The 22,984-nt window shown below is 40.7% G+C and overlaps 1 protein-coding gene across 1 annotated transcript; it reads left to right on the top strand.

Moving 5' to 3' along the window:
• The first annotated feature begins 7,691 nt into the window (after positions 1-7,691).
• LOC149321263 (monoacylglycerol lipase ABHD6-like) lies at positions 7,692-22,781 on the top strand. Its single transcript, XM_089493416.1, has 8 exons — positions 7,692-7,804; positions 8,656-8,812; positions 11,144-11,257; positions 11,871-12,003; positions 13,494-13,651; positions 16,722-16,776; positions 17,233-17,333; positions 22,546-22,781. The coding sequence occupies exons 1-8, from the start codon at positions 7,692-7,694 to the stop codon at positions 22,735-22,737; spliced, it is 1,023 nt and encodes a 340-aa protein (XP_089349542.1). The 3' UTR covers positions 22,738-22,781.
• Positions 22,782-22,984: the final 203 nt, after the last annotated feature.

Below are 22,984 nucleotides of genomic sequence, written 5' to 3'. Positions count from 1 at the left end.
TGGACACGCTCCAGTTTCTCAATGTGGGACAATACTCATCATTCCCTAGGTGTTCCATTTTTAAAAAAATAAGGCATTGTAGAGAATTGAAAACAGAAGCAGCCAGCAGAAGCCTAACTAAACATAATTGACCAAGAATCAGAAGAGCTTTGGTCTGAAGCCAAGGACATAAAAAAAGAGGAATGCAGACAGACACTTTTAATAGGCAAAAATAATATGAAGAAACCATAGGTGACAGATAAAACCTTATGAGCAATAAAGGAAAGAAGAGAAGCAAAACAAAAAAGAGATAGGAACAACCTAAGAACCATGAATGCAACAGTACAACAGCTTATGTGGAAAGATAAAGAAAACTACTACAATGACCAGTGCAGAGAAATAGAAGACAACAAAAAGGGAAGAATCCACAAGATTAGGAAATCTTTTCAAAGGAAAAGTTCAAACAAAGGATTGGGATGCTCTATGACAATAAAAATAACACCGTTCAAGACCAGGAAGGAATAAAAGTACAACGGATGCAATACACAGAAGAGCTATATAAAAGTTAAAACTAAAGACACATGGAACAAAGAGCCATATGATGATGAACCCCAAATTCTAAAAAAATGAGGTGGAAACTGCTCTCACATCCATACATGGTAAAGGGGAATACAATGGCTTGTATGAGTCTAACTTTTATGCTGAGTTGTATATCTTTGCATTTTAGGATCTCTTCTAGTTCTTTCATAGCTGCCCTTCCCATTCTTAATCTTCTTCTGATTTCCTGGCTGCAGTCCCCATTTCTATCAATGTCTGACCCCAGATATGGGAATTCTTTTACTATTTCTGTTTCTTCATTGTCTAATTCAAATTTGCGTGGGTTCTCTGTGGTCATTATTTTTGTTTTCTTTATCTTCAATAATAAGCCAGCCTTTGCACTCTCTTCTTTTATCTTCCTTAGTCATTGTTCTAGGACTGTAAGGTTTTCTGCTAGTACTATGGTGCCATCTGCGTATCTCAGATTGTTGATATTCCTTCCTCCTGTTTTCACTCCTCCTTCTTCTGTGTCCAAGCCTGCTTTTCTTACAATATGTTCTGCATATAGTTTGAACAGGTAGGAGAAGATGCAGCCTTGTCTGATCGCTTTGGCAATTGGAAATCATTCTGTTTCTCCATGTTTTGTTCTAACAGTAGCTTCTTGTCCTTGGTACAGATTCCTCATCAGGATTATCAGATGTGTTGGCACTCCCATGTCTTTAAGGTCATTCCATAGCCTTTCATGATATACAGTGGACCCTTGTTATATGCTGGGGTTTGGTTCCAAGACCGCCCCCCAGTGTATAACAAAATCCGTGGATGCTCAAGTCCCATTAAATATAATGACATAGCAAAATAGTGTCCTTTATAAAAAATGGAAAATCAAGGTTTGATATTTGAAATTTATACTTTTTTGGAACATTTTCAAACCATGGATGCTTGAATCCGTGTATAAAAAATCCGTGCATTCAAAGGCCTTGCCATAGTCTATGAAATGTATAATGATTTTCTTTTGGAATTCCTTGGTGTGCTTCATTGGCCATCATATTTTTGCAATGTGATCCCTAGTTTTAAGTAATAATTTTAAATAAATACTTTTTTTCAACATAGTGATTATTGTTGAAACAGAAATATACTTGGAAACCTATAAATATGAACAGAGTGTTGTGACTAGTGAACAGAAAGTTTACACTTTATCTATACCAGCATACTTTTTTTTCTTATTCAGCTTTCAACTGAAACAACAATCTGTAAAGGAAAAGTAAAAATGCTGATGGGGGAATATATACATTTCAGTTTCTCTTGGATTCTCATTTCCCCCCTGTCTTACCTACTTTCTGTCCCATTTGTGAATACATATGTATCTTTTTAAAAAGTCTCCATGAACATCTGTATGCATGTTTGTGTCCTAACACATTTCTGTACCCAATTTTGCCTAATATAGGCATTATTTGCAAGCAATGTTTACCTCCTATAATGCAATCTGCATGAAGCTTTGACATTATTGTCCATGTTTTTGTATACCTGCTTGATAAGAGTACTGTATTGCATACTGAATTGTAACTGTGTTTAGGTTTGCATATTGGTTTGGGAAGTTATTAGTCAAACAGATCTGTACTTCAATGCAAACATTATAAACCAAAATTAATTTTCCCCTTCCTAACTGCAGAATAACAAAACTCAGAGGCTGGAAATAAAATCCCAAGCCAAAGGCCACCTGTTCAGCAAGCAGCAGGTATCTCAGAGCAATGTAGCAAAATGCAAAATCATTTAGGGTTGGGTTCATTTGTCCTTTTGTGATTTCACTGTTATAATTGTTAATTAATTGGTTGTGTTGCCTACATTTGATGTGTGATGCACAACAGAACAAAACCTCTCAGCATTGCCTCATCTGTTGTAATTCACGCCCATGTCTACATTGTAATAGGACAGATACATCACAAAGCTATCCTTCTGTGTTCAATATATATGTGCCTTCAAGTCTTCAAAACATGTGTGGAAACCACATGATTTTCTGAGCAGGGAACTACTTGAGGTGCTTTACCATTTCCATCTTCTGAAATATAGTCTAGAGCACCCAGTATTCCTTGGTGGTCTGAAAGCAAAATCCCTATCAGTTGTTTAGTAGAATCATCTAAAGCTTAGACAAAATACCTTGAATGAATACCCTAGTGTTGATTGTTAAAATTAATTCTGCATTGATACTTTTGCTTGTTGAGCTCATAGGAACACTTCTTCCATACATGTCAAAATGTAACCTGACATATCATCAGTATGCTTATTATTATTATTATTAGCAGGGAACAACAACTGACCAACAAATGCATGTTGTTGTTAGCTGCATTTGAGTCGACCTTGATTCATGGCAATCCTGTGAATGAGATGTCTCCAAGCTCCCCTATTCTCTAGCTTTCTGCTCAGGTCCTGTAGGCTCCATTATATAATCTATCCATCTGGCATGTGGTCTTCCGCTCTTTCTACTTCCTTCCACCTTCCCCAGCATCATTGCCTTTTCTAGTGAGTCCGGCCTTCTCATGATGTGGCCAAAGTACAACAGCCTCAGTTTAGTCATCTCATCAGTTAAAAACACATCATCAGTTAAAACACATAGCAATTATAATAACAGACAAGACACACGTATAGTAAAAGAATTCACATTTAAAATTCATCATTTAAAATTTACAGTTAACGTCTTGACTAATACTAATAAAATTGTTCTTGTTTGCTACTGAGACAGGTTGCAAGGCTGATCTGTTTTGGGAGAGAAGGGAAACTCTGTGGCCAGAGATAATATAGTTCCACAGATTTAGGCTTCAACTTGCAGTCCATGTTTGACTTGGGGTTGAGCCAGTGGGGCTGATATCTCAGCTAAAAGTACCAGCCAGGGCTGTTGTTTTTGTTGCTGCTGCTGTTGTTGTGTGCCTTCAAGTCATTTCCTACTTATGGTGACTCTGAAGCAACCCTATCACAGGGTTTTCTTGGCAAGATTTGTTCAAAGGAGGCTTGCCTTTGCCTTCCTCTGAGGCTGAGAGAATGCGACTTGCCCAAGGTCACCCAGTGGATTTCCATGGTTGAGCAGGGATTTGAACCCTGGTCTCCAGAATCATAGTCCAATGCTCAAACCACTATTGCTCCCAGCCAGGGCTGAGCTTTTAAAAATCAGCTTCCAAAATTATTCCATTCCATTTTGCTTTTAGATTGCAAAAGGACTGCTCTCTTGTGAGCATGTTCTCCCCCACTCTTTCTTAAATATTTATTTAAACAAACAATAAAGCCGGAAAAACATGTAGAGAAAACATTATCAGCTCCCAACAAAGCTGGCCAATCCTACTGTTGGACTATGACTTTGGAGACCAGGGTTCAATTCCTTGCTCTGCCATGAAACCCACTGGGTGACCTTGGGCAAGTCACACACTCTCAGCCTCAGGTCAAGGCAATGGCAAACCCACTCTGAACAAATCTTGTCAAGAACAGTGTGATAGGTTCACCTTATGGTCACCATAAGTCAGAAAGGACTTGAAGCCACACAGCAACAACAAACCTGGCCAGCAAATCCAGTGATTGGGGATCATGGAAGCTGCTGTAGTCTACCAACATGTAGATGACTATTGCCCAGCCCCAAAGTACTCCTTCACCTTCTACTGGTCCTACACAAGATGGTACTGTCTTATTAAATTCATTAATTCAAGGCTGCCAGAAAAGCATATAGTTTTTAAACACTAAGGGTGCCTAGTCCATTTTGTAGCACCTTTTTCCAATGACAAGAGTAATTCCTGAGGTCATTGGAGAAGATGAACTTTCCAGGACCTGCAAATGAGTCCCAGAAATATCACAATCAAGAAAACATTGTCCCAAACGCATGATTCCCACCTCTACGTAACATGCTTCTCTGGGTTATGGGGAGAAGTAATCTTCCAGGTTTTTGTCTTCAGGATTTTGTTTTGAAAGCAAGAAAATGGAAGTTGTCCGGAGAGTGAGAACAGTCCCAGAAGTTTCAGAGGCATGTGAATCTTGGGGTTTGAAAATTTCATCACCAAACCTCTGGTGGTTTCCAAGTGGGAGGAAAATGACTACTAACCAGGCCCTGGGATGCTTCTTTAGTGTCCAAGAGATTCTCAGTGTGGGAGGAAGACTTGGTTGTCTCCACACCTCCACCTCACCGAGGAGCATTTTTAAAGATTCCTCCACCCAGCTTCAAGATGCAGATACGAACAGCTGTGTCGGGAGGAAAAAGGGAGAGTGGACCGCTTCACATTGACTCAGGTAAGGCTCAGTGGAAGCAACCCAGAAATTTCCAAGAAGGCTATAGGTTTAGGGCTGTGCCTGGGTCTTTTAGGCTGGAATCCTATATCCTCTGGGAAAGATGCTTGTTTCTGTGGAAACATACCTAGCCTTGCACTGCAAGTAACTCAGATCTGGGAATAACAAAAGAGATTCAGGTTGCATCTACACAATAGAAATAATGCAGTTTGACACCACTTTAAGCACTGTATCTCCATCTTATGGGATCCTGGGATTTGTAATTTTACAAGGTCTTTCGCCTTCTCTGTCAAAGAGTGCTAGTGCCTCACAAAATGACAGATCCCAGGATTCTGTAGAATGGAGCCATGGCAGTTAAAGAAATAAAGCAGATTGCATTATTTCTGCAGTGTAGATGCACAGTTACTGAGACAACATAAATGATTTGTATTACACAGTATTTGTATCTCTATGCAGCTCTGCCTACAGTGAATGAGCATCATCATGTGTTATAACTCTGTTTTTCCTATGGTTAAAAAGGGCAAATCTCAAGACGTTATGATTTATTCAAGTTGAGGCTTTATTGTTAAAAAGCACTAAACATTTTTTTAAGTGAGAATACATACTGAAACTCCCTATTTCTTAAAGAGCTAGACTGTCTGCAAGCATCAAAGTGGAAGTCACAGTTGATGTTTCTCACAGCTGATGAACCCAAGTCCCTCTTGCTTCAGTAAAAGTCTGACTATACAATATTAGCATTTCAAGGCCTAATTCCTCCCAAATTTCTAAAACTAGTTTTTCCTGCCATTGTACTTTGCACGCTTAAAAACGCAGAGTTAAGTTTGCAAAACTATATATCAGTCTGCTTAGTTTAGTCTGATTATGCTTAAATAACATGTGTGTATCACCTCATTATTATTTTTAAGTGTCATATACAGGTTGAGTATTCCTTAAACCTTATCAGAATTCAGAAATCAGAAATATCTCAAGGTCCAAAATTGTCCACATGGGTGGCTAAAGCAATGAAACCTTTACTTTCTGATGGTTCAGAGTACACAAACTTTGTTTCATGCACAAAATTATCTAAAATGTTGGGCATAAAATTACCTTCAGGCTATGTCTATAAGGTATATATAAAACCTGATGTTTAGGCCTGGTTTTCATCTCCAAGGTATCTCATTATGTATATGCAGATATTCCAAAATCTAAAAATATCCCAAATACTTCTGGTGCTAAGCATTTTGTATAAAGGTGACTCAACCTGTATATGCTTATTCTTGTAAACTTTTTTTGGAACCTGGCTTACTTTTTAAAAAGAAATAACACATTACAAAACAAAGCTCTTCAAAAAATGAAGGCAATGTTGGCCTTGCGACAGCTTTCATAGCAACCACTCAGTACTACTTTCCCTTGTTCCCAGAGATAAAATTGTTAGAAGAAAATAAGTGACTGTGATTCCAGAGAAGCATCAATGCTAAAGCAGCTCTTCTTTGCACACAGCTATTAGACTGCATTAGTGGTTCCCAATTTTTTGTTTTTTACATCATCATGTCCCTTAGAACTCGTCTTCTGCAGAAGGAAAAAAAACTTGCTTCAACAGTATAAATCTGGCATAAACACTGAAAAGAAGCAGATCAAGACAATAAAATATCAAGGGAGTAGCCTGCATGCAATCTGCATGGTTAAGCTATCAGATTTTTTAAAAAGATATATTCGATTAAGACACCTGCAAAAGGTGGCACAGGAAAAATTGGTTCCCTCTTCTTGGGAGGTGCGGCAACTGTTTCCTGCAGAGTATTGCTACCTCTTTCCATATCTGCTTACAATCAAGTGAGAGGTTTCTGGAAACCACAAAGGTTTCACTCCAAAAATATGGAGTTAGACAACAACTCACACTGCTGCTCTGTGTCAACAGATCTGGAAGTAGCTTTTGTCCTAAAGGAACACTCATTGGATGCATGTTAGTATATCAGGAACATATGCTGTATTAATTTATACAATGAGTCCTGACAAGAGAAAGATAATGATAATTGAGGGGAATAGTGATCTGAAGGAGCATGTCCAGACCCTTGGAATTTTAAATGTTTTATTCTAATTAATTAATTTTTAAAACTAATTATAAAATTATATGTTATTATTTTGTATAAATTTTACACAAGCATTAATTTATACAATTTATATTTAATTAACATAATTCTAATTTAAAGGGATTTATAAAAAGGAATCTCATTGTTAAGTGCCTTCAAGTCTGGAGTCGAAGGCTTTCATGGCTGGCATCCATAGTTTTTTGTGGGGTTTTCAGACAAGGAGCCCTGGTGGCGCAGTGGTTAAATGCTTGTACTGCAGCCATTCACTCAAAACCACAAGGTTGCGAGTTGAAGACCAGCAAAAGGGCCCAAGCTCAACTCAGGCCTGCATCCTTCCAAGGTCACTAAAATGAGTACCCAGACTTGCTAATTAGCTTACTTGCTAATTAGCTTACTTGCTGTTCACCGCTATGATCTTTGGAATAGTGGTATATAAATAAAATAAATTATTAAATTATCACGTGGCCATGTTCTAGAGGAGTTTCTTCCTGACGTTTCACCAGCATCTGTGGCTGGCATCTTCAGAGAATGCTTGCCTTGAAAGGAGTTGGGTACATATATACTGTGTGACTTGGGGAGGAGCTTTGCATTTCTCTTCCTCTGAGGCCAAGTGTCACTCAGCGGAGTTCCATGGCTGAGTGGGGATTCGAACCCTGGTCTCCTGAGTCATAGCCCAAGGCTCAGACCACTAAATTATGCTGGATCTAGCATCAACTTTAAGACTCACCGATTTATTTTAGCATGGGTTTTTATGGATTTCAATCCATTTCTTCAGATGCACTGATGGAATAAAATATTCAGACCATATTTTGTACTCCATATTGTGAAAAATATACATAACTAACAAGCATGGATTTCATGGTGATCAAGATAATCATCCGCATTGTCCTGGATATCTTGTCAACTTCCTTCATCACAAAGTATGACAACTTGCCTTCAATAATATTCAGGTTCATGATGTGGTGAGTATATGTCTAGTAGGATATGTGAGGTATGTGAGATATGAAAACAGTGTTCATTTCAGGTTGTCTTTTGGACAACCTCCAGAGCAAGAAGTAGTACATGGTACATGATAACAATCCGGGAAGCCAGAATATTGAAAGCTAGCAAAGCAACATCACTAGAGACCCTTCCATATTACATAATTGTAGTACTATGATTCCACTTGAGCTGCCATAGTTCCATCCTGTGGGATTCTGGGATTTGCAGTCTCCACTGTATTTTTGCATTGTAAAGCTAAATGCACATTGCCTAAATTCTGCTGTTAGTCTCAACTTGAGTAAACCCATTGATTTTCCCAATATGATTTTCCTATATGTTGCCTCATCAGTCAATAGTTGGTTAAGTGGGACTGTTCTTAGCAGGACTCAATGGAATTCAGATGCGTTTAACAAATTATCTTCAGTAGGTTCACATAAAGCCTTTTGCTTTCAACTGGAAATGCAGACCATCTTGTAAAGAGGTGTCAATAATTTATACTGCTAGCATGAAATATAAATACCACTGAAGAAAAAAAGATGGTTTCTGAGGGGATCATTATTTTTCCCACTCTTTGACTTCCTACATGTTCATGTCTCACAAATAATTGCAACATTTCAAAGTCTCATGATCACCTCATTCACAGAGGGTCTGAAAAGTAAACTGCTACTCTTCTTGCTATGATAAAAATGTCCCAGACCTGCATTTCCTGGATTCCCCTTCACGCCACTGTAGATCCTACAGAAACCTACAACTTAGCTGTGATTGGAAATCTTTGGGAATGCTTCCAATGCACCCCCACATTTACTAATGTTGAATTTCTTCATACTATTAGGTGCAAGCGTCTGAATAGGCATGTAACAATGGAACACATTGACAGAGAGGGCTACAGATTCAGTTACTTCTCCAGAGGGAAGCCTGGGCCTCAGCCGTCCATTTTGATGCTTCATGGGTTCTCTGTCAACAAAGATGTATGGCTGGATACACTCAAAGTAGGTCTCCATTTTCTGTTCAGTTGACACTGTAGGCTAAGAGGAGGCGTCACATGGCCCTCCAAATACTGTTGGATTCCAAGCATCACCAGCCCTAACCAGCATTACCACAGCTGAGCAGTTCTGGGAGTTGCCGGCCAACAACATCTGGAGAGCTCTATGATCCCATCTCCTGCTGTAGCCCAAGCTAGGCTGGCCCATTTGAACTTCAGAGCAGAAAGCCTACTCTGGTTTGCACATGGCCCATTCCCAATGGAATGTGTGCTCTCTGCCTGCCACCTTCCTACCATTAGGCAGTCAGTCACCCTGTGTAAATATGAGAATGAAAGAAGAGTCTGGTGAATCATACCAAAAGGCAATCTGCTCCAGCATTCGGTGGCCTGCAGGGAGCCCAGAAGGAGGACATTGTGGCATCCTCCTGCTCATGTTCCCCAGCAATAACATTCACAGATCTCCAAGCCTGAAGCCACTTTCTTGAACACTGTGTGTGTGTGTATTTTCCTCATTTGTTTGAACTGATGTTCTTTATTTGAATGTATGCAAAGAGATCTTGCAGCACCTTTGAGACTAACGGAAAGCTAGAAGTTAGTAGCCTGAGCTTTTGTAGACTTACTATCTTCTGTCTTCTTTCTAACTTCTATCTTTCCGCTACTCTCAAGGGTGCTGCAAGATCCCTTTGCATACTGGTTTGCCAGACTAGCATGGCTATGTCTTTGAATTTATTTGGTGTAATAATGTGTCACATTTCATAACGTGACCAGGGTCAACCCCTACTGACAACATAATCAGGTCATCCCTAGTTCTCAATGTTTGGTGCTCAAATCTCCAGAAGCTGAGAAGTCCTGACCTGACAACTCTATCTAGCAAGCAAGGGGCAGTTAATACTACTTTATTTCTGATGCTGGTGATTAGACACGGTCCTCAAGATTAGTACCTATTGATAGTCATATCCGCCATGATATTTGTCTAATCCTCCTTTAAAGTCACCCACATTGTCAACCGTAACTATATCATGTGGCAATAAATTCCATAGTGGGGCTATGGCTGCATCTACATGGCATAATTAATGCAGTTTGATATAGCTTTAACTGTCATGGCTCAATGTGATGGAATTTTGAAATTTCTAGTTTTTTGAAGTACCGTATTTAGCCTTCTCTGTCAGAGAGCGCTGGTGCCACAACAAACTACAAACCCCAGGAGTCCATAAGATGGAGCCATGATAATTAAAGTGGTATAAAACTGCATTCATTCTGAAGTGTGGCAGCAGCCTGAGCATTGCGTGAAGAAGTATTTCCCTTTTATTGGAATCATTCAGAATTTTCTCCCATTTGCTGGGGATAAGGAGCTACATTCAGGTCTTGGTGGACAGAGTGTTATATGCCATGTTCCTGAAGATAGTTTATTTACAAGTGCAACTGAGGATAGTGTCCTCTTGCTAGTGTTGAAGTACAATTCAGTTGGCTTCTGCATGTGGAATTAGGAAGATGTGCCATTTTGTCCTTCAGAGATGCCAGCCACCTGGTGCCTCCGTCTATTACTGAATTTTGTTGGGGAATGATGTGCAAGTGGCTAGGGTTGCATTAACAAGACAGCATGGTAGAAAGCTGCCCATATCCACCTCATTCTTCTACCATCTGCAGACCCCCAGATGTTTTTGATTGCAACTCCCTAATTTGGAAAGAACAATCCCGATTAATCCTCTGTCATACCACTTTTTCAGATGCTTTTTAAATATTCTAGTTTCTCTCTCCCACTTTTTCTCTTTGTCCTTGACTTACTTCAATTGGGCAAACTGAGTTCAAAGTGCAAAAATTGCCCTGGTGGCACAGTGGTTAAATGCCTGTACTGCAGCCACTTACTCAAAACCATAAGGTTGTGAGTTCAATACCAGCAAAAGGGCTCAAGCTCAACTCAGGTTGCGTCTTTCCGAGGTCGTTAAAATGAGCATCCAGATTGTTGGGGGCAATTAGCTTACAGTTGTAAATTGCTTAGACACTGTTAGTTCAGTATGAAGCGGTATATAAATGAAGCTGTTTGTTTTGTTTGTTTACTTTCGGTTAACTCAGGAGGAAGGAGAGGAGAAGAGAGGGTCCTTCCCAGTAGGCTCAGGCAAAAGCAAACTGCTGCAGCTTCACCTAGCTTGTATGTCCTCCCTTGTGAATAACTTTTGCATCTGGACCACAGTCTGGTGTTGCATAGTCACATACATCCCAGTTTTTCTCTGTAAAATGTTGGAGGGCATGTTCACCACAGCACACTTTTGATAATGAAGAAGTCTGGCTAGCATCACTTTGATTCCTTAGTTTTGTAATCAACATAATCTTTCCACAGCATTTTCCAGAGGATCTCCATGTGGTCTGTGTTGACATGCCTGGTCATGGAAATACCACTCGTTTCCTGCAAGAAAGTTACACAGCAGCTGCTCAAGCTAAAAGGATACATCAAGTAATGCCTTTATTTAGCTGTCCACATTTAGCTGTCCAGTATTATCAGTGATCTACTGAGATTAATTCTTTTTAAAAATGCATACTGCTTTGAATGCCACCAGGGGCACTTTGTCCGGGACAGAACTTGTTGCTAAATCTTTATACACCTCAGTGTGAGCTAGTACAGTAAGACCAACATTTTGGAAATGTCTTATACCAGCAGTTCAAAATATAATTGTAAGTGGAATTGTGGGCATTACTCATTCAACAATAATAATTCTTCTCCACCTCCTGAAATTTTCCATCAGTCACAAAATGTTTAACATTCCAGAGAAAATTGTTCACACCTAGAACTTTTCTATTTGCTGTCTTCACATTCCCTTGGTTACTTTACTGTACCCTTTTCTATGCATGCCTGACCTGTATCTCTAAAAGCTGAAATGGAACTTTAGGTTTCTATAGTGCTAGAAATTTAGGGAAACTGAAGGAAATTTTTATTTTGTGGACCAAATTCTCCATGGGGAGAGGCAATGTTCTAATCTTCCCCCTCTTTCTCACACACAAACATGGTAGCTACACCTCTGACTATAATGTGTCTCATGATCTCTCTTAATTCATGCTTCATCTTTCAGTTTGTTGAGTGGACTGGTCTGAACAAAAACCCGTTCCACCTTGTTGGCATGTCCATGGGTGGAATGGTTGCTGGGCTTTATGCTGCTGACTATCCATCAGAGATCTGTGCCTTATCCCTCCTTTGTCCAGCTGGTAAGTATCTGAATCCAGTTCGGTCAAGCTCTTTCCTAAAGCCACTCTCAGTGCAGAGAGTGGGCTGTGTGGTCCAACTTAAAAGTTACTGAGAGATGGAAGAGCAACAGAAGGGATCGTTATGATCCAAGCTATTCCTTTATGGCACTTGACAGGATATGAATCTTAGAATCATAGGAGCATGCAAAGGTCTCCCCCATACTCCAACCCTGCATCTCCCAACCCCTTCTGCTCCTGACCTCTTGTTTCCAACACTTTACCTTTCCACTCAACACAGCACTTTCCCCCTGGTTCCTCTATGCAAACAGAAGGAATGATGAGATATATAGTCCCCCATCCATCCATCTGATGAAACTGACTCTGCCACATCTTATTCTGTAATCGAAAGCTGGAACCCTCTTGGCAACTCTGAGCTACACCAGCATAAGCATCTCCTTACACTATGATTTCGCTTCTCTGTGCTACGTTGTTACTGATGTCAACTGCTCTTGAGTCCAGCCTGACTCATGGTGAGCCCATGAATGAGACACCTCCAAGCCCACTGTCCCCAGCTACTCCGATCAGGTCCTGCAAGCTCAGGGCTGTGGCCTGCTTCATTGAGCCTATTCATCTGGCATGCCATCTTTTTCTCTTTCTATTACCCTCCACCATTCCTAGCATTATTGCTTTTTCTAGTGAATCCTCCCTTCTCAAGATGTGGACAAAGTAAGACAGCCTCAATTTTAGTCATCTTGACCTCCAGGGAGAGTTCAAGCTTGTTCTGTTCTAAGACACATTTGTTTGTTTCTCTTCTATCAGTTTTATTCACTGTCCAACTCTCACATTCATAGGAGTTTACCACACAAAGGAGATTGGGGGTTTATCCCGTGAATATCCCAGAAAAATCGCATAATTACGAGAAACGATTTCACATGACGTCACACAAAATCTGCCATTAAAGTGGCCACAAGCATTAACACACACTTTTTACTTTTGGGATTTCAGTGACAATGCATTTGTGATATCACTTTATTTGCACAATTGCACATGATAATCACTTGCACAATTACTCACCATTTTCACTTTATTTGTGGGATGTTTTAAATGTGCTTTAATCTCTCTTTAATGCTGAAATTAGCCCCAGTGTGATAAACTCCATACACAGTGATGGGAAATACTATGGCTTGGATGATCCTAACTTTAGTGTTCAGTTATATATCTTTTCATTTTAAGACGTTGTCTAGTTCCTACATAGCTGTTCTTCCCAGTACTAGTTGTATTCTGATTTCTTAGCTGCAGACTCTGTTTTGATCATTGATCAATGGTATGGTATGGGAAATCTTTCATTATTTCAATTTCTTTGTTGTCTAGTTTGAATTTATGTAAATCCTCCAGAGCTGAGCTAAGGCAGCTGAACAATTTTTTGATATCTCCCCTGTTCAAAGGGGGTTGCTTTTTAACTATGTTTGTGGCACATTGTGAACATTGTGACATTCTCTCCCAACTCTTAGGCCTGAGGTATCCTACAGAGAGTGAATTCTTTGTGCGCTTAAAAGAGCTGATGTTCTCCAAAGACCCTTCTGACAGTACTCTTGTTTCAGTAAATGAAAAAGAGGGAGAAAAGTTACTCCAGCTTTGCTTGTATGATCCCAGCTTTGTAAAGACACAGGTGAGGCAACGGCATTCCAAAGACTGTGCTGCAATCTTCTAGAAGTATCTTTTTCCACATTCCCAGCCCCAATGCCCTTGAGTGGATTTGGTGGACAAAGCAGACCACAAATTTGGCAATTTGCATTTCTGGACTACAACTCCCAGAATTCCCAATTGCCCCAGCCCTTGAGGCCCTTGAACGCATCTGGATGCCTCAAACTGGCCTTCAGACCCATTACTCTATGCTAAAAAGTATGGATAACTCTTGAAGTGATATGCATCTTTATTGTAAATTGAAAACAAAGCTTCAATATGGAAATAGTTAAATAGCACATGGAGTTTTACCCACAACAAGTACTTTGAAAAGTTATCTGTAAGCTAGAGAATTTCTTCTGAGAAGGAAGCCTCCGAGATTACAAGGTTCAATGATTAGGAGGCTTCACACACTTGGCATTCAGCCTGGCAATGGCACCTGAAACGCCCAGGCATTTGTCAGGATCCCAACAAGGCCCAGTGCTAATGCTATTTTTGCCCTTAAGGGCAACCTATCACATAGGTTTCTTAGCAAGGTTTATTATTGAGCGGGGAATTTGCCTCTGCTTTCCTCTGATGGCTTTCCCAAAGTTGCCCGGTGGGTCTCCATGGTTGAGCAGCGATTCAGATCCTGGTCTCTAGAGTCATAGTCCAACACCTAAAACAGTGTGCCATGCTGGCTCTTGCCTGCCCATGACCCTATAGAGCCGTAGAGTTGGAAGGGACCACGAGACTCCTTGGTTAAAGCATGCCTGATATGGAGCCATCCAACCTCTCTTTTAAAATCTCCAAAGGAAAATAGTCCACCACCCTCTGGGGTAGTATCTTCCACTGCCACACAGCTCTAACAGTCACATTCTTCATTATATTTAGATACAATATCTTTTTAGTTTGGATCTATTGATTTATGTTCTGGTATCTGGAGCAGCAGAAAACAAGACATTCCTTCAGCTATATAAAGACGATTATCATATCACCCCTTGATATCACCTACTCCAAACAAACAAAATGCTTTTAATGCTAACCTAGCATCAGCTGCCCTCCTCAGTTCTGGCAGGGTTGGGAGAAAAACCGGTTTTTTAAAAAGCAAAACAACAACAGCCAAAATGCCAAGCCTGTTTTTGTGTGGGGTGTGTAGGGGTGCATTTTGCTTAAACCAGGTTTTTTTTTTTTTTGTTTAAACCAGTTTTTTTCTTGTATTAATGTGTAGGTCTACACCAATATAGGACAAAATCGAAGAATTAAAGAGTACAATTATCTCCCTATCAATTCTACTTCTTTCCTCCTTTGTATTGTTGCTATGACAGCTCTCTTCCCATTCCAGCTCTATTTGAACAGGGATAGAGCCCACCACCAAATATATTGTGTTGAACCAATATAAGGAGTAACTAAGAGTTTTTCCACCTGTCAATGACAGCGTTATCTTGGAATCAAAGAAGCCTCAGCTAGCATAATAAGGAGTTGCGGGAGCTGGTCTCTGAAATATCTGGAGGATCAAGCTGTTTTTTTGTGGGGGTTTTGGGCTATGTGGTCATGTTCTGGAAGAATTTATTCCTGATGTTTCACCTGCATCTGTAGCTGCCATCTTCAGAGAATCCTGGAATGGAGGTGTGTGGGTAATATATACTGTGTGACCCTTGGCTGAGATGATGTGATTTGCATGTTAATCTGTGTGTTGGTCTGTTGGTGAATGACAAGGCCTCAGGGTGGGAGGATATTGTGAAATCCACAAACACCTGGACAACTTCAACAGGAAAGAAGAAACCTTTAAAGTAAAAGTTTGGTTACCAGTCCTGAAAAACACCAAAATCAAGATTCGGCACATGCAAATGAACATCACCCAGGATCAGGGGTTTTCCCAGCAGACAGTAGATCACTAATTAAACAGACACCTTGAGTCCTTGCCATTCAACAACAGACCAACACACAGATTATCATGTAAATCACTTCCTTCCAACCAAGGGTCATACAGTATATATATCCCATACCAGCCACAGATGAAGCCACAGATGCAGGTGAAATGTCAGGAAATAAATTCGTCCAGAACACAGCCACATAGCCCAAAAAACCCACAAATAACTATGGATGCCGATCATGAAAGCCTTTGACTTCACATTAGATCAAGCTGGGCTTATGAAATACATAGTTGGAGATTCTGGCCAAGAACCAACATTAACTCCATGTCTTCCCCGCATTTCCCCCATCTGGGAGGGCGTCTCAGCTGCTGCTGAGGCTTACCAGTGAGGAGGGGAGAGGCCATTCAGACAAAGAAGAAGCAACTGAGCTCAACTCAAAGGGGGTAAAAAATGACCATGTACTTACAGATGGAGTGCCTCTGCCTTTTCATTCATCTAGAGTTGGATGGGCAATGTGTGATCAGCAGGACATGTGTCTCCGAGGTCCTTGAAGATCAGATTTTGTTTGCAAATTGTAAAAAATAAAATTGCTCCAAAATGCCCCAAAATAGTCTATAGGGTGTGTAGAGGGCATTTCCACATGATGAGACATCCCCTGGACCCTCCAAGAAGTTAAAATGAAATTTTGCAAGTTATTTTTATTTCTATTTGGAGGCCTCACAATGTCCCAAAATGCATTCTAGGAGCCCAGGAAGGTCCAAAAACATGCCCTCATGTCCTCTAGAGGGCATTTGGGGGCAAACAATACTAACACCCCCACACACACTGGACCTTCCACATTCTAATGCACCCCTCCCCAGTCTCCCAAAATTGCCCAGCTCTACCCTCGAGCCAAAAATAACCACATCTTCATGGTCTCCCACATCTTCCCCTCTCCTTCCTAGCAGTAAGCAATAGAGGATGCCCCACCCAGAGCTTGACAGCTATGGAAGAGGGTTGCACAGAGTGAAAATGCTAAAGAATTTACCCCATCCGAAAAGAGATATGTGCATATATATGTCAAGAGTAGAATGCCACCCTCTGATATAGTCCCTTTATCTACCTTTTCAGTACTGCTCTGCATCCTGCATGCATGAAAGGGGCCTAAGTGCTTTTCCCCATCTGTATCTTTGACACATACCTTTTTTCTTCCATCTCTAGCTCCTCAAGGGACATCTTGATGACCAGAGACCATATAAGATGTTTTTTGTGAATTGTGAGTACAAGAATCCATATTGAGAAACTTTCCTAGGGCTATTTCAATATGACAAGGAGGAAAGCCCAAATTTAGCACAACAAAAGCTTTCCAACAAGGACATGTTTATTGCATTCATGCATTTTTGCTCCTAGGAGTCCAACTGAAGAACTAAAACCAACCAACCAATGTGCTAAGCAGCCTTGGGAAGGACTCATGTATAGTATATGAGAAATGTGAGAAATGTACATAGTTCGCATCATGGGCAAACAGAATGCTGGGGTGAATTTTAATCAATAAAAGCCCTCTTCCAGCAGAAGTACAGTTCCGGAACAAGTTCTCTGCAAAGGCAGTGTGGGAATAGTACCTGCAGAAAAGTGTAATTGTGACTCATTCTTTACATATTGAGTTGCACTCTATGGATGGTGGTAAAACAAGTAGTCCTCACTCTCAAACTCTTTTTCCTTACTTGGAAAGGCTTCTTAGATGTTTCCAGTGCCCAGTCCAGGTATAGCCTTCATGAAAACATGAGGAGGATACAAACACCAACACAGATCATTTGGGGAAGGCATGACAAGGTAAAAGATGTGTGTGTGCGCGTGTGTGCGTGTGCATGTGCGTGCAGTGTGTGTATCTGTACACACTTGTACACATAATTTTTAGAGTTAAAGAAATGTGACAAAAGAAGAAAACAGTGCCAGAAATGGGAATTGATCCATTTAGGTAGCATTTCATGATCCAACACTTCTTGCTGTTAAGAATGGGAAACTGCAGAAAAAGGAGTGATTAACTGGGACCTTCCAGGGGTTGCTGGACTACAAGTTCCAGCAGCCCTAGCCAGCTGAGCCAGTGGTGAGGAATCATGAGAGATAGAGGAGATTATCGCACTGCGTTCTGAGAACGTTCCTATCATCACGTGATGAGAACTTTCCTGGAACAGATATTACTGCATTAGTAAACTAGAACGTGATCAGACCGTGATCAGAACTGCATTTTACCGCACAGCGATTCCTGAAACCGTTCCGAGAACATATTCCACCAAGGCCGCCTCCGTCTCTTGATTGGCTGAAAGAATGACAGGCAGGGAGGCAGGAAAGCAAGCAGGCGAGCGACTGCAGTGAGGGAAGGGGGGTGTGTGAGAGAGAGAGGGGGGAAAGGAGGAGGGAGGGAAGGGAGGGAAGAAGGAGGGATCGGGATGAAGGCAGGGAGAAAGAGAAATGAGGAGAGATGAGCCTTGCAAGTTACATCCCAAACCTTTGCAAGGCTGGGAAGAAGGAGGAGCTCCATGCAGGTCTCTTCAAGCCGAAGAAAAGCAAGTTGCCAGGGAGGGACTGGGCCAATGGCAGAGCCCCGGCAGCCATAGCAGCTCTTTAAACCGGTTAGAAAAGAAGAGTCCTCTGCTGTCATCCCAATTCCCCATTTTGGCTGCTTGTCAGCCTTTTGCCTCCTGTGTGTGTGCGCATGTAATGTGTGCCTTCATAGAATCATAGAAACATAGAGTTGGAAGAGACCACAAGGGCCATCCAGTCCAACCCCATTCTGCCATGCAGGAAATCACAATCAAAGCATCCCCAACAGATGGCCATCCAGCCTCTGCTTAAAGACCTCCAAGGAAGGAGACTCCACTACACTCTGAGGAAAGAGCGTGTTCCACTGTCAAACAGCCCTTACTCTCAGGAAGTTCCTCCTAATATTGAAGTGGGATCTCTTTTCCTGGAGCTTGCATCCATTGCTCCGGGTCCTAGTCTCTGGAGCAGCAGAAAACAAGCTTGCTCCCTCATCAATGTGACATCCCTTCAAATATTTAAACAGGGCTATCATATCACCTCTTAGCCTTCTCTTCTCCAGGCTAAACATCCCCAGCTCCCTAAGTCGTTCCTTGTAGGGCATGGTTTCCAGACCTTTCACCATTTTAGTCGCCCTCCTTTGGACACGCTCCTTTTTGAATTGTGGTGCCCAGAACTGGACACAATATTCCAGGTGGGGCCTGTGAGCTTCCCTCCCCGCTTTAATTCTTGTCTGGCTCTTTGCTATGGAATTCTGGGAGTTGTTTGCTTGCTTTTGTGTGTTGCTCCAAACAGAGGAGCTTTTGTGGGTTCCTTCCTGGAGGGAAGGAGGAGAAGGTCCTGGGCATTCCTGCCATCCTTGCCTCCTGCAGGCTGCCAGCACAGGAGCCCCGCTGGACATGACACTAGAGGCCCCCCGCAGAAGCAGCCAGACCCTCTCCCTCTTGATCTCTGCTCTGGCCCCCCTGTTTCCCTCTCTCTTTCTCTCTCTTTCCCTTCTTTCCTCTTCTCTCACTTGTCCCAACTTTCCTCCCTTCCCTCCCTCCTTCTTTCCCCCCTCACACACACACACCTTCCCTCACTGCAGTCGCTCGCCTGCCTGCCTCCCTCCCTGCCTGTCATTCTTTCAGCCAATCAGGAGACGGAGGAATGCGAGAACGGATTTGAGAACACATAAGAATACCGCACACACCTCTGTTGGAACGTTCTCATCCCGTTCCAGCTCTCTGGGAACACATTCATATCTGTACCCTCCTGGAACACATTTGGAACGCATTTAAGCGTTCTGAGAACCCGATTGGAACACATACTGTGCGGTATACTCAAATGCGTTCCGTTCTCATCACGTGATGAGAACGGTCTCAGAACGCAGTGCGATAAACTCCAGAGTCTGAAAAGATCTGGAGGATCAAAGCTGCCCAGCCCTTTAACTGTACAACATTGTTTCTGGAAACTTTCTATAATGAGGGGAAAAAACATGGATAGGTTTTTGGAAGAGATGGTTTAAAGCAGTGATTCTCAATTTTTGGTCCTCTAGATTTCTTGAACTGCAGCTACCATCATCCCTCACCATTGGTCAAGTTTGGCTGGGGCTTCCTGGAGTTGAAGTGTAAAACACCTGGAGGAGCAAAGTTTGAAAAGTAGTGATTTAAGGGGCTGGATGTCTCGCACGGTGACAGAAAGTAGGGAGAAAATTATTCTCTTCCACTTCTGTCTGTACAGATGGAGTCCTATCACTAAATACTTGTTTAATTTTTTTTCTCTGTGATTTAGAGCAGCTTAATCCTAATTTCATAAACCATCAGATGTATGCTAGCAATGTAGGAAAGGAAGGGGGAGAGAGGGAAGGAACAGGCCCCATTCATTTTGATCGTGCCTTGACCCATTGTTGGCTCCAGACTATCCCATCACCAGTGCGTATACAGTCCCCGAATGGCTCACCCCAAAAAGAATGTGGCTTCTGACAGAAATAACCACTTTTATAAATGGTGGTTCAAGTTGTTTCCAATTTAGGGTGGCCCTAAAACAAACCTATCATAGGGTTTTCTTGGAAAGATTTGTTCAGAGGAGGTTTGCCATTGCCTTCCTGAGGCTGAGAGCTTGTGAATTGCCCAAGGTCACCCAGTGAGTTTCATGGCCAAGCTGGGAATCAAAGCCTGGTCTCCAGAGTCATAGTCCAACACTCAGCCCACTATGCCACACTGGCTGTCTACTACACCTACTAATTTGGATTGAGAGTTTATACTGCATAGCTAAATTGGATTTTATCATCATTTCATTCTGGTAAATAGAATTTGTCATGGCAAAAAAGAGCAGCTAATTGTAAGCACTTTCAGAGGGAGTGCTTTCTAACTTCAAACAGAAAAGCCAAACATTTTTGCCTCTGTACCCACTCAATTTATGGTCATGGGAGGAGTAGGCTCAATTTTTGTGTGCACACACATAGCTCATTTTTCATCTGTGTACAGTCGGCCCTCCGTATCCATGGATTCTTTATCCATGGATTCAGCCATCCACGGTTTGGATATATTTTTTCAAAATATAAATTCCAAAAACTAAAGCCTGATTTTGTCATTTTATATATAAAACACATCAATTTTCTACACCGTATTTAATGGGACCTGAGCATCCACAGATTTTGGTATCCATGGGGGAACCTGGAACCAAACCACAGTGAATACTGAGGGCCGACTATATGTTTTTTCACCATCTTTGCCTGATGAAGAAGCCTGGGAAGCCTTTAAAGCTAGCAAAATTATGCATTTTACATCTTTTGGTTGCTCCAATAAAGGTATTACCAAGGGATGGATTTGGGATCTTTTTTTAAAAATGCCACCCTATATTATATTCACCCCATTTCTCAAAAGGAGAAAAATTATCACTTTCCAGCATGGTCTAGAGCATTGGAGTAAGATATTGAGAGGCCAGGGTTCAAATCCTCACTCAGCCATGGAAACTGTGAGATATAAAAAATCCACTTTCCAATTTGTTAAGCTAAAGACAAGAAGGACTTAAGAAAACAACCAAACAAATAATCAGGTGAAAGCACAATAAGCCATATTTATTAAAAATATAATCAATTCTGCAGAATAGGGTGCAATCAATCTATCAGCAAAATTAAGCAAAGAGAGATAGCACGGGTTTACACAGATTTTGCACCTTATTTATACAGTTCTTTATATCATCATTATTATCATCATATTTTTCATTGGCCAGATAAAGACATGTGATTAGTCTTAAGACCTCCTTTGCATGTATGTAACATCACCACCCATATCATACATCTCATGATCATTTAAATTAGTCATTATAGATTCATAGGTGTGTTCTAATATTCATAACCCCTTATTACGCATGGTCAGTCAGATTTTGGTGTGAACTTTAAGTCACCCTTTTATGAAAAAAAGTATTCTTGTCAATTAGTGAGAATAAAACTCCCTTATCTGTTGATTTATTTCTCCCTATAACTTTGTCCTTGATGTGCAGGTGCAGACAACGGTTTCTTTCCTTTGAAACCCTTTTGTCTAATTTAATTGCTATATTTGTAATGCAAGTTTACTTTATTATTTATTTATTTATTTTCTAAACAAGACACTAGCCATATTAATAGTCTTGATATAGCCAAGAGTAACTTATTCAATCTATGTTTTATAAAATAAATAAACTCAACATATTCTAGAATCACAAAATCATAAAATAATAGGATTGGAAGGGATCCCTAAGGTCATCCAGTCCAACCCCATTCTTCTGTCATGCTGGAACTCTCAATCAAAAACATCCCCATTTACCTATGGCCATCCAGTCTCTGTTTAAAGACCTCTAAGAAAAGTGTATCATGTTTATTTATCAAAGATATAAACCCCTTAATTCTTACAAAACAATCTATTTAATAGATAACAGTGTGTTACATATTTAATAACTTGAAGTCCAATATATTTTTATAAAGTGAGCATAATATAAAAACTTATCTAAAAACTATTTTCTTTACCAACTTATTTTTTTTATTCCCCTTCAATAAAAGGGCCTCAGTTGAACTTTATTCAATCCCATTAGAAATATTGATTATAATTGTATACATGTATATATGTGGTTCCATACTATCTATATATGTAATCTAATTATAGCATACGATTATATAATCCTTTCTACTCTAGTCATGTATTTCTAACTCTATTGTTAAATCCTATGTGTTTGATTCAAATCTATTTCTCTCAGAAACCATTGGGTGGCCTTGGTCAAGTCATATTCTCTCAGAAGAAGGCAAAGGCCAAAATTCCTCTGAACAAATTCTGCCAAGAAAACCGCATAGGGTCAATTTAGGGTGGCCATAAGTCAGAAATGATTCAAAGGCACACAACAATAAGGCATGTAGTGAAATGAAAATAGAATGTGGAATGTTTGAGAGTGATAAAGTTGAATTGGACTCTTAATGTTGTTCTTACCTTACATCCTTTTAAAAATGTGAATGCCAGGAAAAGCAAATAACTTATTCTTTATTGCTCAGGTCTTTGATTCTTCTGGGGCAGACATCTTAGCCACCGCCATCCCCAACTCCCAAGTGCGTCTGCTGGAGAAATGTGGACATTTCTTAGCACTTGAGAGGCCCAGGAAAGCAGCTCAGCTCCTCTTGGAATTCCACAATTCATTTTGTGACAATGCAGGGAATGAACCAGATGAAGAAGTTAATGCTATGTGAAGTCAAAGAAACATCAGAAATAAACTCTTCTAGAACATGGCCACATAGCCCAAAAAAGCCACAAAAACTATTAATGCTTCCTGTTCTGTAAATAAATAGTTTGAATTGACATTGTGGACGCTTGCTACTTTCTTCAGTCATATGAGACAATTGACTGTGAATTTTTACAAATGGCTCTACCACCAACTTTTATACCCAGATGTAATGTGTAATTTTTAAAATGTTCAAGACAAACGTTGTTCTCTTG

The sequence above is a fragment of the Sceloporus occidentalis genome, unplaced genomic scaffold (genome assembly GCF_023333645.1).
Source record: "Sceloporus occidentalis isolate IW3139 unplaced genomic scaffold, rSceOcc1.0.p SCAF_1, whole genome shotgun sequence".
NCBI classification, from domain to species: domain Eukaryota; kingdom Metazoa; phylum Chordata; class Lepidosauria; order Squamata; family Phrynosomatidae; genus Sceloporus; species Sceloporus occidentalis.
Note: the sequence above shows the minus strand (reverse complement) of the source record. Positions and strands in the feature narration are given on the sequence as shown.

Bases quoted from the DNA above. Each gene is read 5' to 3' on its own strand.
- LOC149321263 (XM_089493416.1), top strand. From the start codon at position 7,692: ATGGATTTCATGGTGATCAAGATAATCATCCGCATTGTCCTGGATATC. The intron at 11,258-11,870 runs GTAATGCCTTTA...TTCATCTTTCAG, and splicing joins AAGCTAAAAGGATACATCAA to TTTGTTGAGTGGACTGGTCT. The intron at 16,777-17,232 runs GTGAGTACAAGA...TTACTTGGAAAG, and splicing joins TAAGATGTTTTTTGTGAATT to GCTTCTTAGATGTTTCCAGT.